Below are 19,440 nucleotides of genomic sequence, written 5' to 3' on the forward strand. Positions count from 1 at the left end.
TTAGTGCGTATGTGGGGAGTGGAGGTAAAGCTTCACGCTTTCGGCACTTCTGACACCAATAAAGGGAATTCAGTAATCATGGATAGGAGAATGTGTCAAGTTACGTGAAAGGTATAGTGTTCTGGGTTGTAACGCCGTGTAGTCTGGAGACATAGGGACATGCTGCCTCCGTCTTCACTGCCGGGGTGTAACAGAAACTCTTCCAGCCGTCTGCCTTCTGATGTCCTCTTGCCTGGTTTACACTTCGACCCTGCACATGCAGAAAACATATTCCTCCGAACTGCCAGGCTCTCCCCGAATAACACGGTGTGGTTTTTTCCAATTCCTCCAGGCAAACTCCTTGACATTACTTCGATAAGGTCAAGACCGCCACCTTACAAATCCTTTCTAATTCATTATCATCCTACCAATAGACACTATACAGTATAAATCATAAAATTTCCCGATGATGTCACTGGATTTTTAAATTGACCTAATCTTTCCTGTCGCATTATGGGGTCGACTCAGCCTTTAACAGAAATGAGTACCAGGCATCTTCCTTGGGGTAAAGAGCGGCCGGCGGGTAAGGCTGACAACCATAGCGCCATTTGTGAGAGGACTGCCTGGAAAATGTGGGAGCTTCAGCGTCTCACAACTCTACGGGCCTCCGCGGCCTGTTACAGGGGTAGCTTTACTTTTAACATCTAAGGCTGCGAATTCTTTAAAGTTACTATGAAAACTAATGTTACTTCATCGAATTCCCACTTTCGTTGAACATATTCTTTTGTAACATCAGGAACTAGTGTTAAAGACTTCCTTTTGCAAAATGTCTATTATAATTTGTATGTCCTAACTAGTTCTTTCTGTAATATATTGTCAGGATCTGAACTATGGACCTGCGGCGTCCAATTATAAAGGAGTAGGGAAAGGAGTAGGGAAAGAAGTAACTGTAGCCTACTCGAAGTGCTATTCCAGAATCTCTGCAAGGACTGAGGAAAATTACGACAAACCCCCAGTTAGAATGTCCTGGGTCCCTGTCGACATCCCAACCGACCAATTCACGAAAGCAAATCTAAATCATTACAGTTAGGCCAAGCTGCCTGATTTTTAAATACTGGAATGAAGCTGAATAGCTTATTAAACCTATTTCGGATTTAACATAAATGTCATAAAATATGTGATAGGTGTTTAGAGAAAACTGCATAATTAGGAGCTTCATAACTTGTACTCTTCTCCAAGTATAATTAGAATGATCAAGTCAAGGAGGATGAGATGTGTATGACATGTAGCACGAATGGAGGGGAGGAGGAATACATATAGGATATTGGTGGGAAAGCCAAAAGGAAAGAGACCGCTGGGAAGACCACGACATAGGGTGGGTGAACAATAATAAAACGGATCTTAGAGAGATAGAATTGGAGGGTAGAGATTGGATTGATCTGGCTCAGAATAGGGACCAGTGGAGGGCTCTTGTGAACACTGTAATGAACATTCGGGTTCCATAAAATGCTGGGAAGTTCTTGAGTAGCTGCATAATTGGCAGCTCCTCTAGAAGGGCTCAGCTCCGTGAGTGAGTAAGTGAGTCATGAAACATGTAATAACTGAATTCTGTTTATAGTCTGCAAAATGATGTTTATCAAATAAATTTGTTAAGGTCCTTATATTGATTACTTTTAGGAAGAAAACCAGGCATTTTTAAATTCTGTGAAATGTTCAGCTGTCATGAAAATTATTAACAAAGCCGGCCGGTGGCTGACATTAGAAGCATAGGGAACATAATCCCACTGATATGTCGTACCGAAACATTCATTCCTTGCTGCTAAATTTTCCACTTGTCACGCATTTTCCACGACTTCAAGACTGAAATTTGACTGTGCATATTGCCAAGCAGAACACAAGTTATCACCTATTTAAATACCTGACCTTCAGTCGGTACTGTCCCCTTAACCTGTTTCTTAACTTGAAAATTCAGTAAATCGTTTCTAAATATTCTATTTGCATTGTTTTCGAATCCTGCGCTTTCACATTTAACTTTTCATTCTACAATTGCCATCCAATGAAATATACGCTTATAATCACGGTAGGGGCGGCGCCACAGCTCAAGCGGTTAGTCGCTGGCTTCCCACCGCGGCGGCCCGGGTTCGGTCAAGTGGGATTTGTGGTGGACACAGTGGCGCTGGGGCAGGTTTTCTCCGAGTACTTCGGTTTCCCCTGCCAATCTTCATTCCACCAATTGCTCCACAATCACCCTCACCTATCATCTGGGGCTGGTACAATAGGCCAGAAGTGGCCGCAGTACAAGGGACTTAGTCCCACCCCACTAGCAATAAAAAAAATAATCACGGTATCCCATTTTAGTCATTAAGTTTTGAGGTTAAAATCTGTCATATTTAATCCTTATTTCGTCTACATCCTAAACATTACCACTGTAGTTTATACAGAGTTATACAGAGTATAGAGTTAAAATGAGGTGACTTTCCGCTGAATGTTCACCGGACATTGTAAAGATTATAACAGACGGTTATACTGTAACTATGGCAACAACTTAATCCGGGTGAGATCCGGCGAACTCGGTGGCCAAATCACTGCACCGAGATGATCGAGCCATCGGCCAGGGAACTGTTCATTCAGAAGCCGTGTCACGTTTCTACTACAACGCAGAGATGCTCCGTCATGCCGTTAGAACATCAGCAATCCTTTTCTCAGAGCAGCTTTCTTTAAGATGGCCGACACACGACCACACACGCATGCGCTACACTTCAAATACCCATAGCTCCGAAACCGTTGAGAACAGAGCCCATTTTTTACTCAAAATTACTTAAGGAATCATCTGCTGAAGTTATGATATAAATTCAGGGTACAGCCTGTATTCAAAACAATATTGTTTGCAGGTGGAGGAGGCTACCATTAACCATGAACCACCGGATGGATTCCGGTCACGTGAACATCGGATTCTCTGCGAGTGAGGAGTTCGATGGCAGCATACACTTCGACACACAGCATTACGATGAAATCGACTTGGGCGTTAAGGAGGTAACCCTACAAGCATTCTTCTTGTGAAGTGTAATGCAATGAAGCTTTAAAAATGACGTAAATTTAATCGCTTCTACTGAGATATTTATGTTTTACGGGGTTTTCTTTATTCTGGTAAAGCCAGGCTCTAAAATATTGTCACGTATCCAGTGTTCCGTGGCTAACAACGGGTTCTGGACTGGATTATTGGATTTATTAACACCTTATAAAATGAAATCGTACTTGTAAGCAATATGGCGCTATCGCTGATCTACACAATTTACAGTTCACCGTTACGCACTAGGATTCTCAGTCTTCACTAGCCGTATCCTTGTAACGGAATTAAAATAGTCTCACTGTTACTAAAACTTCTAATCACATACTAAAGTCTTCACAGGCTGTTTTCTAATTCTTCTTCAACTATTAACTTCCCGTGGTTATCTCTTATCTACAACTGCTTCAATTATCGTTCCCGTTCTACAACTGACTCTTACTCGTCTGTAGTCCTACAGCTGCTAGCTTCTGAATTTGGCTCTCTTATAGTTCCTAAGCACGGACCACGCAGCAGAGAAATCACAGCACCGCAATTGTTCTAGAGGAGCGTTACCACACCGTTGCCTAGCAAACAGTCTCGGCGCGGACCACATAGAAAACACCTTTCATTCTTGTCGCGTATTATTATAGAAGCATGTTTATATTCCGATGCCCAGCACATGGTATCTTTTATTGTCGCCTATTGTTGTACGTATTACCCAAGAACGGTTGTTTATCAAGAATCTGCCTCAGCGGGAACGTGTATATAGAGCCGTTGCCTAGTAGTGGGTCGATACGACATAATATTTTCATCTGTTACTAAATCGTCACCATACTTGGCATGAAGTCGTTAAAAGTATACCCTACGTACAGGTTACAGAGACTTTATGCGTAGAGGGAGCTCATATTTCGCTTGCTCTTGTCTGAAACCAAATATGCATGAAACAAAAGAGTCATGAAATATATTCTCAGTTATTACACTCGGGAGCGTCTGGAAACCAACGTCAGACTCCAGAGGGGAAGTACGTCTGTCGGGGCACGTACTGACCTGAGATGAGTGCAGAAACAGACGAACGTAAAGCGTAAAGACAGCCGTATTCTCCTTAAAAACATCAGAATATTGGCCAACTTTGTGGCTCACACAGGATTTGAGGTTATCACAGCGGTGGTTATGAAGAATTCTATATTCTGGGATATAAAGCAAAATATATATATATATATATATATATATATTNTGGAAGTATAATCGATGACCCTACTGAGATTCGAAACGAGGACCTCCCGATAGAAGTCTAGAGCGTCACCGCTACTTTAATCCGTTCGTTCCTTATCCAATTCGATATTCACTATCGTCAAATCATTTGAAATTACAGTCAGATCAACTGACATGAACGGTAAAGGAACTACCAATAAAAGAACTTTCTAACTTCCACGTTTACTTCCATTCCACACACTTTCTTGTTTCCTTCTTCCTAATATAAGGTAAAAAGAAAAGGGTAAAGCTATCCCTGTAACATGCCGTGGAGGCCCATACGGTTGTGAGACGTCGAGGCTCCCACATTCTCTGGACAATCGGCTCACAGATGGCCGTGAGGTTAAGTAAAGCTATCCCTGTAGCAGGCCGTGGAGGCCCACGGGTTGTGAGAGGTTGAGGCTCCCACATTTTCTATACAATCGCCTCGCGGGTGGCGGTGAGGCTGTCAGCCTTACGCGCCCGCTGCCCTTTACCCCCAGGAAGATTCCTGGTACTCATTTCTGTTAGAGGCTGAGTCGACACCATGGCCATAGTGCGGCTGGAAGGATTAGCTCAATTAAAAAATCCGATCTCATAGGGAATCGAACCCGCGACCTTCCGGCTTGTAGCATAGTGCCTCAACCAACTACTCCACCACGTGCTCCTTTCTAATGCATGTACATGAGAAGCCAGTATTCAGACATGGCAGGAGTATGGTTGTGCAGCTACTCATTGCTGTTGGAACCGACATGGCTCAGTCGGTATAGCAACTGTTCTGTAGGCTGGACGTCCCAGGAATAGGGGTTAGGTCTCTCCCATGGCATCCAATCAGACTCCGGGGCTCAACCAAATTCGTATCCAATGAGTCTGCATTGTGTGGTAAGGTAAAATTATCTATATGCTTAACTAATTAAGCACTACGCCATGAAGGCATATGGGAGAACGGTAGTTTTCTTGACCTCAGCACTAGTTTGAGGTGAGTGGACAGCTTTACGTCACGGCCGCTTTACCACCCGAGAAAGAGCCCCCAGTACCCATTAGAAATGAGTCTGGGTGGGCTCCAGAACCGGTCTTGACGACGTGGAGAGGATAAAAATCTTGCTCCAACCGGGGCTCGAACTCTGATCCCTCTTTCGTCCATCCCATCCATTTTACCTTTACCTTCATCCACTCTTGCTTTTACTGTTACTGTTTTGTCAAACCGAAATCCCAATAGCTGTTATGAAACGGAGAGCTGCGGAGTTTTCGCTAGTTTATGAATTAGACGCAGAAAACTGCCTCATGATAACACTGGGGCCCGGAAAATTCGAAGAATTTACTTCCTCCGCTTCAAGACGGAGAAGTAGAATTCCAGATACCCTAACAGGAATGTATGCTCTGTAGACGGGCAAAAAGCAGGATGTGGGGGAGGGGGTGCATGTACCTAGTATCAGGTTCCTCTCAAGATATTCCTCGCCCTAGGGAATGCAAATATTGCATCTTCTAGTCTGTAGATACTTCTAGAACTACGCTCCTAAACAGCCTACATCCATACACATTTACACCTGGCTTCTGATGTGCGACAGAAGTAAAGAAAAATAGAGACAAGAAGTTGTGGGGCAGTGGTTGCAGCTGGACTGTGACAGGTTGAGAGGGTAAAGTATTGTAAATAAGATCTTGTTATAACCCATATTCGCAGTAGAATCGTTATCTCAGTGGGCTTGACTACATCTGATATGCACCCTGTGGAGAACGGCCTGGTGATACATTACAAGGACCATGCTATCTGAGCAGGGGCAATCATGGTAGGAAAATTAGGAACACAAAGCAAAAGATAAGATATCGAAAAATATTCCTCTGTAAATAGGAGCATCCAGCTCTGGAACCAACTACCTCTGTCCTGTAAATCAAGTAATTTTAGGAAAAAGGTTAGGAAAGTGAAGGTGTGGTGGAAGTCATGCAATAATGCAGTGAAGTGAAGTGAAGGGAAGTAAACTGTGTTGAGGATGTGAAGAGTACGTAAGTGTAGTGTAGTGAAGTGAAGTGGTGAAGTAAATTGTGTTGGGGATGTGAAGTGTACGTAAGTGTAGTGAAGTGAAGTGGTGAAGTAAATTGTGTTGGGGATGTGAAGTGTACGTAAGTGTAGTGAAGTGAAGTGGTGAAGTAAATTGTGTTGGGGATGTGAAGTGTACGTAAGTGTAGTGAAGTGAAGTGGTGAAGTAAATTGTGTTGGGGATGTGAAGGGTACTTAAGTGTAGTGAAGTGAAGTGAAATAAATTGTGTTGAGGATGTGAAGGGTACGTAAGTGTAGTGTAGTGTAGTGTAGTGTAGTGAAGTAAATTGTGTTGAGAATGTGAAGGGTACGTAAGTGTAGTGAAGTGAAGTGAAGTGAAGGGAAGTAAATTGTGTTGAGGATGTGAAGGGTACGTAAGTGTAGTGTAGTGTAGTGAAGTGAAGTAAATTGTGTTGAGGATGTGAAGGGTACGTAAGTGTAGTGAAGTGAAGGGAAGTAAACTGTGTTGAGGATGTAAAGGGTACGTAAGTGTAGTGAAGTGGAATGAAGGGAAAGTCATGATGAAATATAAGTGCATCTTCTCATGACATTATGTATTCCATTACTGTTACTGTTTAGTGTACAGTATGTTTATTTTTATTAACATTAATATATATAATTCTAGTTGTAATGGCATTTGTTGTAGTGTATTTGTATTGTATTCACTGTGTGTAGTGTATCCTTAATTGTTTGTGTAGTTTTGTCTTGTGTTATGTGTGATGTGTGTTATTTGTGTGTTGTGTCTTATTGTAGTACCACTGCCACCGGGTAAACCCCTCATTTTCAGTTAAAATAAATAAATAATAATAATAAATATGAATCCGGACTGTAGGAGGAGTGTTTCTTTTCAAAGCTTAGCTTTACAAGGCACCAGACATTTGTCTCTACAGAGCCTGGCTGACGGGCCTACACGATAAATAGGCACTACTGTAACTAACAAACTATCTGTAGCAGAAGGTGACAGCTCGAAACAACCAACAGACGTACCAAGGTCTACACAATATAATAATAATTCTTGAAGGTTATTTTACAAAACTTCCAATATGTTTACATATATATACACTATACAGAGACGAATGGTAAGACAATTGATGAGTGTTGAATTGTAAACGATTTGGAAGTAGTCGTAACACAGGTGAGGTCAGTCCGTGATATAGCTCAGGCGGTTAGCCGCCGGCTTCTCACCGTGGCGTCCCGGGTCTAAGCCCACGTCAGGACATTTGGATATTTTTTCTGGGCAAAGTGGCACTGGGGTAGGTTTTCTCCGAGTACTTCGGTTTCCCCTGCCAATCTTCATTCCACCAATTGCTCCACAATCACCATCATCTATCATCTGGGGCTGGTACAATAGGCCAGTAGTGGCCCACGTACCAACTGGACTCAGTCTCACCCCCATCTGTGAGTCGATTTTCTAGAAACGTGGGAGCTTCGACGTCTCACAACCGTATGGACCTTCATGGCCCCTTACAGGGATAGCTTTACCTTTCATTCATTCAATCAATCATCAATGACTCTACAGCACTTTGCTCGGCCCTGGCCTCTTCTTTAGTTTCCTAATCTTTTTTACGCACACCGTAGGACTCCTCGGACGAGTGATCAGCCCGTCGCAAGGCCGCTACCTACACACAGGACAACACAAACACAGAATAAACGCAGACACAGGCATCCATGCCTTGAGTTGGATTCGAATCCACGATCTCGAGAAAGCGAAGACAGTTCATACCTTAGGCCGCTCGGCTACCGTGACCGGCAGTGTATAAGAATAATATATAAGAATTCAGTCCGTACCTCACAGGAAACAGATCCGAACCCACGATCCCGTCTTCCGAGAGAGCGAAGACAGTTCATGCCTTAGACCGCGCGGCTACTGTGATCGGCAGCTTTGTCTTTACCTTATCTAATTCAATGAGCCTAAGTTCTTCTTGAGAAGGTGACAGTTGCTCAGCTACTCAAGAATTTCTTATTCCTTAAAACAAAGCCGAGTTTAATTTAAATTAAAGGAAAACTACTAGTCTGCCCAGCGTCACATTTCCACAGCGTCGCAATAATTGCGAAAACTAGTTTCACCAAACTACTGCAGAGAAATACCTCGTTTGCCACATGTGGGCTTAATGCGAATGGAGGTTGTAAATTATACGAAACTGCTGACTTCACGGATAATTAAATTAGATGCTGGGTTTGAGGTTGCCACAGCGCTACGTAGAATACGATTTTCTGGATTATAATGCCTAATAGTTCCAAGAGGGACCTAAATTTGAGAGGTACATACCGCCTCCTTCTTCAGGATCGAAGGTAAATAAAGTAGTGAGAAATATCTTTATTGGTTGCATCCTCTTGTGTGTTCCAGATATATATAGGAATTAGGTTAACCGTCAACACAACAAATATACTCGCTTTTTAATGTTTTACAATTCAAAATTTTATACCTGCTACATGTTTCGCTCGCACAAGACCATCATCATGCAGTTACGTACTTATAGGAATAAAACAGATGGTAAGCGAAGCAAGTTCGTCCGAAACGTCAGGATTTCTATAATTATGTATAATTATGTAACCGAAAAAAAAATATATTCACTCGGGAGTACGGAATTTGGACTTCGTCCATCATCTAACATTCCAAAAGAATGAAACATTTCGGAAACTGGATCTGTTTCTGTCATCAGGTCAAATTAGTGGGAAGTCACCTGCTCAGCTGGGACCGTTATATATAGCTGATCTCCAATCCAGTTTCCGAAACGTTGTGATCTCCTGGAATAGCAGACAATGAACACAGCAAAGGAAGTCAGTGATTCAGAGGGTAATACGCCATTTCAAGGACATTTTAGAACTGACAAGTGATATTCAACAAAATCCTTTTAATAACATCTGCTTCAGCATTAGCTCAGATTTCTGAGATGTTCGAGCAGTTGACCATTTAAAACACAATTCGGGGTATTATTCCTTGTTGGGATGTTGGCAACATACTCTTAATCGAATACCCACGTTTTATGGGTGACCTTGGAGGCAGTGTCCACTGTGTGTGTTTGTTATGTTGCATGATCTGTTTCCGGATGTACGGGCGAAACAAAACAAGGAGCACAACGCGTGAAATTATAGCTAGCAAAACTACGAAGCTGTAGTTCCTATACAGGCGCTGTATATTGTGACATGTAGACCCGCTGCTGGGCAACGTCTCGGTAAACACATTCCCGCGACAATGAATACGCAGACAACTATCGGATAACTTTCGTTGCTATGCAACGCGCTGTAAATAGAGGAAGAGGTGTTTTCTATTGAAAAGTAAATGTAGCTTGAAGGGTGATATTATTTTTTTACGGAGTGAACTGGGTGGGTCCAATAATTTAAATGCAAAAAACAGGGATTATGTAAACAGGATTATAAAATTCTGAGCATCCATAATGTCATCCTCAGTTTCCAGCTCCGGGCTATGAAAGAGAATTACATCGCAGTTAGTTATAATTAATTTTATAATATATATGCAGAGTATAAATGTCACAATAATTTTATTTTCCAAACTTCATAATATTAACAAATTGTGGGTATGGCTGGAAGATGTTCTATAAATACCTAGTGTGTTCAGAGAGAATGACAAAGCATTAAAAAGAGACACGTTACTTTTTTTTTTTGCGGTAACAGGGTTGTTCGTATATTAGATGACGAACCCTTAACGGCCACAACGCCATCTGTGTCCTGCTTCGCGGTGAGAAGCGAGGGTGAAATGAGAAGCTGTGTTAGTCTCCCTCTGGTCGTCAGGGGGTGTAGTTGTGTGGTACGTTAAGGGTTGATTCGGTAACGTGCTGCTGACGTTAATCGAAGGGAAGAAGACGCACTACAAGCTAATTAAAAATAAAGTGTCAATATTAATACAAATTTTGTAACTAAACGTGCAAACATTGAGTTCTTAAGCGTAGTTTGAAGAGTAAAGTTCTGAAGACAAGTGAAGTGTTCTGTTCTTGACACGGGCTTAAGAAATGTGTGTGTGTTATCAGGTCAAGCCTGCTGTGGTTTTATGTGTAATAAATTATTTGAAGAATTAGATATGTCAGCTTCTGTGAGTATTATGTTTAGTGACATGAACATATGAAGAACACGTGGGGAAAACTTCTGACAGGAGTGTAAACAAAAGAATGGCATATGAAATAAATTATTTATCTCGTTAAAGAAAAATTTATGGACAGTTAAAACAAGTATATTACATACAAATTTATGAAATTTCGAAGAGGTTAATTGATATTAGGAACAACGATTTATACCATATTATGGAGTCTGTATTGTTACTGTCGAGCATAATTATTCTTACAGTGGAGGACAGGAAATTGATCAATGCAAACACTGATATTTTGCAATGTCCAAAATTACGCGATAAGAAAACTTTCTGCAGATATTATTTCAGAAAATTAGATGTGTCTGTCTAGAAAAGTGAAGTAGACAAATGCATACAAAAGTCTTTATAAATATGTAAATACAACCATGTTTTGTACATTGAAAAATCGCAGCCACTCACTGAACTAAAAGCCAAATAGAAACATGAGAATAATAATTAGTCAATAAATCTGTTTTTATCTTTTCCGTCACATTACCTGACGTACACGGGAAAATTGTTTCAGCTTCCAAATATGAAGTCTGGGAAATTAAAATAAATTTCCCTCTAATAAAACATTATAAACGTTTTAAACCCTCACAGAGGGGGGGGGAGAGAAATGAAGCGACACTTATGTGGGGAGAGTGGACGGTAATGGCTTTCACACACTGCTAGTTGAAAATATAAACACATCTGTATGATAGTATTCAGAAAAAAACTATGTTTTTAAAAAATGATAATATTTTTTTTTCATGTTTGACGTAAAACCGAGGAAAATGCAGGGGTGAATTAGTAGGAAAAGAAATTTAAATGAAAGCTATATAACTGGTGGCACTGTTTTGAAGAAGTAAGTTGTGAGTTCGTGAAATAAAGCAGTTTAAAGAATACAGTAAACATGAAAATAGCAGGTTCCTGTTGGCAATTCTTGAAATTCTGTTAATGCATAGGAAAATTACGTTTCGAAACAGTCTAAGCGTTATATAATTAAAATCCTATCATCTTTGAAGACTGGATTCGTTAAACTTATCATTGTATTTCTCCGAAAATATCGAGAAAATTATCTGAAATATGTGGAAAGAAATAATTACAAAAAAAAACTTTACCAAATCAACTGTCGTTGAAGACAGCTTCAGCAACTTAGAACAAATTATACTGTTTTATATGTGTGAAAAATAAATAAGATATTAATTCAACATCACTGAAACGTTGAATTCAAGCAAATAATCTGTTTTTCTCTCATTTAACTTATATATTGGTGAGATAATTCTACAGATAATGACCAAAATTTAACACTAATTTCTAAAGGATATTTTAAGAGCAGGTATTTTAGTTGACGAATATTTTGCTATTCCAGAGTAGTAAGGATTCTTCACAGTAGATGGCAGTGTATGTCAAACTCTACACACGTGTCCAAATAATTGTGAATACCCTCGTTTAGCTGCAGATAACGAAACGTGTACTTAGCGCGCACTTGATTCAAATTAAGGATCCTTGCGCAGATGTTCATAAAAGGACTGACGTCCTTTAATAATGACGTCCTGACATAATTTAACGAGTGGAATGTCTACCAAATACAGAACGAATATCAATAAGGTTATAATACTAAACACATTGTTTTCTTGACTGTGGCGCTTGCTTCTTTAACCAAGCGTAACTTTCAGTAACTCACCACAATACATATTTGCTAGTAGCGTTATGCTTCTCATAACACGTGTAAGCTGTAATATTCTCCTACACATCATTAACACATCCTTTTTAATGGAGATGTGACGTGGTCTGTAAGAGCTACGAACTTAATGTTATTTAAACGGGTTTAGGAACAGAAGACTGAGAATTCATACTCGCTGAATATACCGATTTAATCAACTGCAAAGAATGCGTGACAATTGGACAAATTAAGAACTGATATTTAATCAATTGCAAAGAATGCGTGATAAATGGACAAATTATGAACTGATATTTAATCAATTGCAAAAAATGCGTGACAACTGGACAAATTATGAACTGATATTTAATCAGTTGCAAAGAATGCGCGACAATTGGACAAATTAAGAACTGATATTTAATCAATTGCAAAGAATGCGTGATAAATGGACAAATTATGAACTGATATTTAATCAATTGCAAAGAATGCGCGACAATTGGACAAATTAAGAACCGATATTTAATCAGTTGCAAAGAATGCGCGACAACTGGACAATTTAAGAAGTGATACTGAATAAGGTAATAAACACTTCAACGAGTGGAATATTTGTGTGTCGTCGAGACTGGGAAAAGTAATTTTGAGGACAGCTCCTCTATTTCTCTCTGGAGATGCCGACGTGTTTCTTGCCATTGCAGACATCAGGTCATGACCTGGGCAGGGCTGCAGAAGGCAGTGACGGCCGTGACGGCCCGGCTGATAAACAACGCAGCAATGCCGACGAGGACTCCGAAGCCAGGTGTGGGTGGTGCTTTTTCAGACCACTGTTCCTGCAGAGATTTCGGACAGCCAAATGGGTTCTCTTCTGGCTGTGCTGGGCGGGAGCTGTCCAAGGTAAGAAACTCTGAATTCTAACATTACTATGCCTTGTTGGCATTATGCGCATGCGTCGTGTCCATCCGTCCTGGTGTTTATAATAACCGAAACTACTCAACTGAAGTGTCAAGCTCACCACTCATCTTCTTGTAGTGCCGAGGTTAAGACTCATACATAAATACCTCCACTCCCCCATACGTCTTGATGGCGCGGTGCTCAATTAATTGAGGACATGGACAACTTTACGTTTACCCCATTATACAATATGCAAGTGTGTCCAGATTCAATGGTTAAATTTTTATCAGCATTACGGCAAAAGTTTAAGACAACGATATGGGATACACATACAGGCATACAGGGATTTAAAGAGCATCAAGTGCCATTATATACATACCGAGTTGCATAAAGATTCGTTACGATGCTACAAGAAGGAAAGTCGCGGGTTAGATTCCTTATGAGGTCACTGGATTTCTCAATTGACCTAATCCTTCCAGCCGCGCTATGGCCCTTGGGTCTACTGGGCCTCTAACAGAAATGAGTAGCAGGAATCTTCCTGGGGGGTAAAGGGCGGCCGGCGCGTAATGCTGACAACATTACAGCCATCTGTGAACCGATTGTCTAGCTAGATAATGTGAGAGTCTCCAGAGATAGCTTTACCATAAAGATTGGTTCCTGATCACAGAAGCCGCGCGGTCTAAAGCATGAACTGTCTTCGCTCGCTCGATCGCCGGGATCGTTGGTTCGAATACCGCTCAAGGCATGGATGTCTGTGTTTGTGCTGTCACGTGTGTAGGTAGAGGTCTTCCGACGTGCTGATCCCCCGTCCAAGGAGTCTTACCGACTGTGTATAGGATCAATAAACTGAGAACGCGGCCAAGGCCCAAAAAGGGCTGTAGAGCCATAACAATATTAAAAGATTTGTTAAAGCATTCAAAAGTTAATGAGGGGAGGGGGGGAATATAAATACAGACAGCATGATAACCTACTTTTATTTTTTCCCCCCAAATGAGGAGAGCTGGCTAAAATTCGGATGCCCTCGCTGTGGAATATCCCAGGATGACATAATAATGAACACGAAATAATCAATGTGCTGTAAAAAAAAAAGCAAAATAACTTGTAACTACTGGAACACGTCTTTACGCTTCGTTGTGTAGTGCATTTCATGTCTTCCCCGTAAAAGCGTTGTCATTTCAGGGTCTTCTACGAAGACTCTCAATTGTGATGTTACCGTTACCATAGTTACCATACGGGAAGTCGGATTTGTTTTGTTACCCGTTTCCTTAATTCCGTCTCTAATGAACGTATCTGTTTAGCAATTGCATGCACGAGCTAACAGTCAAGTGCCTCCCATGCAATGGACTCGCTCTGAATATCCTGAAGAACCAAATTGTAACGTGTCTTCCTTTATGAGTTGCCAACTGCTCTACCGGTACGCTGACTTTACTTAATCCCTTCACCTTACTCCCTTGTGTCTAAGGCTTTTTTCCCATTTTGATCATTTTACAGACGGTAGGACTCCTTGGACGCGTGATCAGACCGTCGCGAGAGTATCACCTAAACACAGGATAACAAAGACACAGAATAAATATATACACATACCAAACATGCCTGGTATGGGATTCGAACCCACGATCCCTGTTTTCGGGCGAGCGAAGGCAGTACATGCCTTAGACCGCGCAGCTACTGTGACCGGCAGTGTATAAGAATAATATATAAGAATTCAGTCCGTACCTCACAGGAAACAGATCCGAACCCACGATCCCGGCTTCTGAGCAAGCGAAGACAGTTCATGCCTCAGACCGCTCGGCTACAGTGGCCGTCCTGCTCTACCAACCCGGATGGTTAATGGAGAGTCCAAGGTTTCGGGATCACCACTGAACACAATGAATGAACTCCATATGTATCTTTGAAACTTATTTGCAACGTGTCCTTTTCCATATTACACACCTGTCTCTCTGAAATTCTCCTTCCTTGATGATTTTCAAAAATATTTTTTTATCTTCACCATGAATTGTACATGGCCGGTCACTGTAGCCGAGCGGTCTAAGACATGCACTGTCTTCGCTTATTCGGAAGCCGGGATGGTGGGTTCGAATCCCGCATGTTTGGTATGCGTTTATTCTGTGTTTATGTTGTCCTGTGTTTAAGTAGAGACCTTGCGACGAGCTAACGACCCGTCCAAGGAGTCCCACCGTCTGTAAAATGATCATGAAACTTAAAATGACGGGCAGGACCCAAGGGGGCTGTAGAGACAATGGAGAAAAATGTATGCTGCATGACCCGCTCACATGCGTGTCCTCAATTTATTAACACTAAATATATTGGAAGAAGAGTATGAATTATGAAACTCCGGCACAAAAATTTTTACAGAGGGGAAATTGTCTTAACTTAATATTTATTTAATGTCATAGCTAATACCTCAGAATATATTGCGTCTAATGATAGAACAATTAGCGAACAAGAAGTTCGTGAGTACGTCAGTGGACACGACTGTGTCCTAATGTCCAGTACTATCCCAGCATTTTTGGAGTACCTGAGGCAAATCACAAAAAACACAGGACGATTAAGAGTTCCGACCAAGGTTCTAGCGATATACTTCTCGAATATAATTCAATAGCGTCACTATTTGAGTAAACGTTCTTCTAAATACTATAACAGGTACGAAAGAAGGCGGATGTTGACTGGTCTGGTGGAGAGTCGGTGTGTGGCTACATACGGATGCAGAGAGAGATTCCGCCATCTTGCTTTTGTGCGTGGAGCTGGGTGACGGAAGATATTTTACGTTGTAGCGAAAGAGGAAGTAGGAAAACTAATTTAAATAAGTAAATGTCGGAATTGAGTCGAAGAGATCACTTTTAAGATAATTAAGTGTAACAACAGACACTTCATCACACAGATATCTGAGGAAAACGGCCGCGAGAAATGGAAGTGACTTCAGTCAGAAACAATACTAATGGCAAGTGAACAGCATAAGAGCGAGGTGGCATGTCGCTAATACGGTGCACTTGTATTCGGGAGGGTTTCGGTTTGAATCCCGCCCGGGACTGATTATAATCCTTCCTTATGTTTTTCATAGTCTTCCTCAGTCCCTCCTGACGGGAGGCTGGAGAAAACTGCATAATGAGGAGCTCCATAACTTGTACTCTTTACCAATTATAAATAGAACGATCAAGTCAAGCAGGATGAGATGGACAGGGCATGTAGCAAAAATCGGGGAGGAGAGGAATTCAAATAGGATATTCGTGGGATGTATATAAGGAAACAGACCACTGGGAAGACCAAGATGTAGGTGGGTAGACAATATTAAAATTGATCTTAGAGAGATAGGATGGGATGGTGTGGATTGGGCTGATCTGGCTCAGGACAGGGACCAGTGGAGGACTCCTGTGAACACGGTAATGAACCTTCGGATTCCATAAAATGCTGGGAAGTTCTTGAGTAGCTGCAGAATTGGCGGCTCTTCAAGAAGGGCTTAGCTCCATGAAGTTAGTTCCTCGGTACCTCTAATTAATTTCCAGGATAGTACCTCTATTAGGTTATAACCTCTTCCTTCCAAATGGTCCCCGGTTCATCACGGATAAATCATCCCAACATTTGGTCCTATGTAGATAGAAAGGTAAAGCTATCCCTGTAACACACCGTGGAGGCCCATAGGATTGTGAGACGTCGAGGCTCCCACATTTTCTAGCCAATCGGCTCATAGATGGCAGTGAGGTTGTCAGCCCTACGCGCCGGTCGCCTTTTACCCCCAGGAAGATTCCTGGTACACAATTCTGTTAGAGGCTGAGTCGACCCCAGGGCCATAGTGCGGCTGGAAGGATTACGTCAATTGAAAAGAATCCAACGACATTGGGAATCGAACCCGCGACCTTCCGTCTTGTACCATAATGCCTCAACTAACTACGCTACCGCGTGCCCCTACATGCATGGGGAAGATAGTATTAAAATTAACCTTCGGAATTAAAATGGAAGTGATTCAGGATATTGACCACTTGCAAGATACGTGATTGAAATCGTGCAGATTTCTTTGTGGTGATTCGTATGTAGAAATGGGCATGAAATTTGATATTATTTTTATTGTTATTATTATCAGCACGATAATGACCATCATCATCATATTCGCGATGTTCAACTTCGTGTAAAGTCGGGCGTGTCAGTTGGCTATAAAGAAGTAGGTCTAATACGCAATTTCGGCTTAGCATGTTTCTGTGACATACGGCAATGATTTCCAGCTTCGTCCTATTTAATTAATACTCTTTTTTCTTTGCATTTATTTATACGTAAAATTAATTACAGCGCCCTCCTAAGTCATGTTTTTGTACGGAATACTAAATAAAGTACTGCAACACAAGAAAACAAATTTAATTTGAAGATTTTATGAGAGACAGTTTAGACGAAACAACGCTTCTCTTCCAGACATACTGACTAAACAGGTTCGAAACGGGACGTGAGTGAGATAAACCCCACAATTTTAAATGAACTTTACTCAGAAGGGTGATGTTCAGCTTAAACGAGTTTCACATGCAAACGTTACCAAAAACAAAACAAGAACGGTTTTAAAGGGAAAAAGAAATGAAGCTACTGGAGGGGGTAACAACTTTTCGACTTAATTATCATCACTAAATTGTAGCTTGCAGATACAAAAGTATAGGGCCAGGTTGGTGATATTGTCACGTATCCGGGATTTGCGTGACTAATAAGACGGGTTTTGAATTGCATCTTTATACAACTGGTTACAAGAGTTCATGAACCATTATCTGACATACTGTCATATTCTTCCGACTGGACACTCCACGGGAACTATTCTGATTTCCAACTGAACTTAACTGAACTGTCAAAGTCAAAGTCACATTGCGACTGACGGTCAGTCAGTCAGTCGGTCATTAAGTCATGGTGTCGAGCCCTAGATAGTTATGGCCTCGTTTTTGTGGGGTACCCTCTTTGACGAGAGGACGGGTCTGTCAATTGTACATGCTGCTGGCTCTTCCCAGCGCAGTCTTTCTCGTGTTCGAGTCCCTTGCGACTCGCGACCATATTTTCCTCTCTCAGATTTGAGCTGTTGGCTTCTCATTATATAGACTCCGATCGGACCACAACACAGAAACCACATCCGTTGCCTAGCAATGAATATTTGCGAACCAACATATAAAACACCTCTTGCAACAGTGGTTCTATTGTTGCGTGCGCGTATTGCGGCCGTTGCCTAGAAATGGGTCTACTCTATTGTTGGTTGCGTATTTGTTGCGGTCCTGTTTACCGAGTCGTTCCCTAGCAATGGGTCTACATGTCACAATATAAACACAACAAGAATCGGATTATTGTGAATCCTGAGGAAGTTCACACCTGTCATTGTCTGTTTAGGACAATTCCGGGTTCTAACGTTCAAATTGGCCACGACCAACGTCTTGGAATTCTTACCAGCTCACGAATAATCATTATCGAACCAAAGACCTAAAATTCGGCGCTGTGTAACCCATACAACTCAGACAATATCGTTAAGTAACATACCAATTTATTTCTTAACATAACGAAGACTCCTGTGGATACAATGTCACAAACTTCCACGCAGTCGAGGGCTCTCTTAGAGTTGTAGACGAAAAGCATAACGGGAAATTTCTTTTGTTCTGCTGGTAACCCTTCTTTTACCACATATTATCCACAGCATCTTGTTAAACTTTCCCTAATCAGTAACGAACCAAGTGCCAGGCCATGGGTAAATGTGAAGGTAAAAGTAAGGTAAAGCTATCCCTGCAGCTGGCTGTGGAGGCCCACAGGGTTGTGAGACGTCGAGGCTCCCACATTAACCAGACACTCAGGCTGACAGATGGCGGTAATGTTGTCAGCCTTACGCGTCGACCGCCCTTTATTCCCAGGAAGATTCCTGGTAATCATTTCTGTTATAGGCTAAGTCGACCCCAGGGCCATAATGTGGCGAGAAATATTAGGAGAGTTGAAGAAAATCCAATGATTTCATCGGGAATCGAACCTTCCGGCTTGTAGCACAACACCTCAACCAACTACGCAACCGCCAAAGATGAATCCAAAATCCTAAACACCGAGAATATGATAATGTGCTGCCTGATCTGGGCTGTCGAACATGACAGGGTGGGACGGAACAACTGAAGAATGATTAGTAGGATACAACAGAAGGAACTGAGAGAAAGACCGAATTCAGCGTCACTTCACTCGCCATGAATCTCAACTCACCGAGGTTAGAATACAGGCCTCCGCCGTCAAAAGACAGAGTCTAACGGGCTGAGATACAGCCGTTCATCGCGCTGGTATCTTAAATAAAATACGGAAATTATAAATACTTATACAGAACAGAAAGAAACAGCGCTGTAAATAAAAGCAAATTAAAATGCGAAGAATATTAATGCTACAATAATTCGACAAAAGAAAGGCAGTACTGGGTGGATGAAATTACAAAATAGGGGTGAGCAAGGTATCACTCTTATTAGCACGCTTCGTGAAGTAGATATCACTATTATTAGCACACTTCGTGAAGTAGATATCACTATTATTAGCACACATTGTGAAGTAGATATCAC

At 41.5% G+C, this 19,440-nt stretch overlaps 1 protein-coding gene and 1 long non-coding RNA gene across 4 annotated transcripts in view; one reads left to right on the plus strand and one right to left on the minus strand.

Annotated features, from left to right (window-relative positions):
• LOC111869471 overlaps positions 1-19,440 on the minus strand; it is a 72,093-nt gene that overhangs the window by 39,701 nt on the left and 12,952 nt on the right. The window lies entirely within an intron of this gene.
• The window catches only part of LOC111869469 (solute carrier organic anion transporter family member 4A1), a 90,805-nt gene that overhangs the window by 22,749 nt on the left and 48,616 nt on the right, over positions 1-19,440 (plus strand). For both annotated transcript variants that reach the window (XM_023861037.2, XM_023861038.2), the window contains exons 2-3: positions 2,871-3,012; positions 12,712-12,907. In XM_023861037.2, the coding sequence (XP_023716805.1) occupies positions 2,893-3,012; positions 12,712-12,907 (316 nt within the window). In that variant the 5' untranslated portion in view covers positions 2,871-2,892. The remainder of the gene's footprint in view (positions 1-2,870; positions 3,013-12,711; positions 12,908-19,440) is intronic.

This window comes from Cryptotermes secundus, unplaced genomic scaffold (genome assembly GCF_002891405.2).
Source record: "Cryptotermes secundus unplaced genomic scaffold, Csec_1.0 scaffold1771, whole genome shotgun sequence".
In the NCBI taxonomy this organism is placed as follows: domain Eukaryota; kingdom Metazoa; phylum Arthropoda; class Insecta; order Blattodea; family Kalotermitidae; genus Cryptotermes; species Cryptotermes secundus.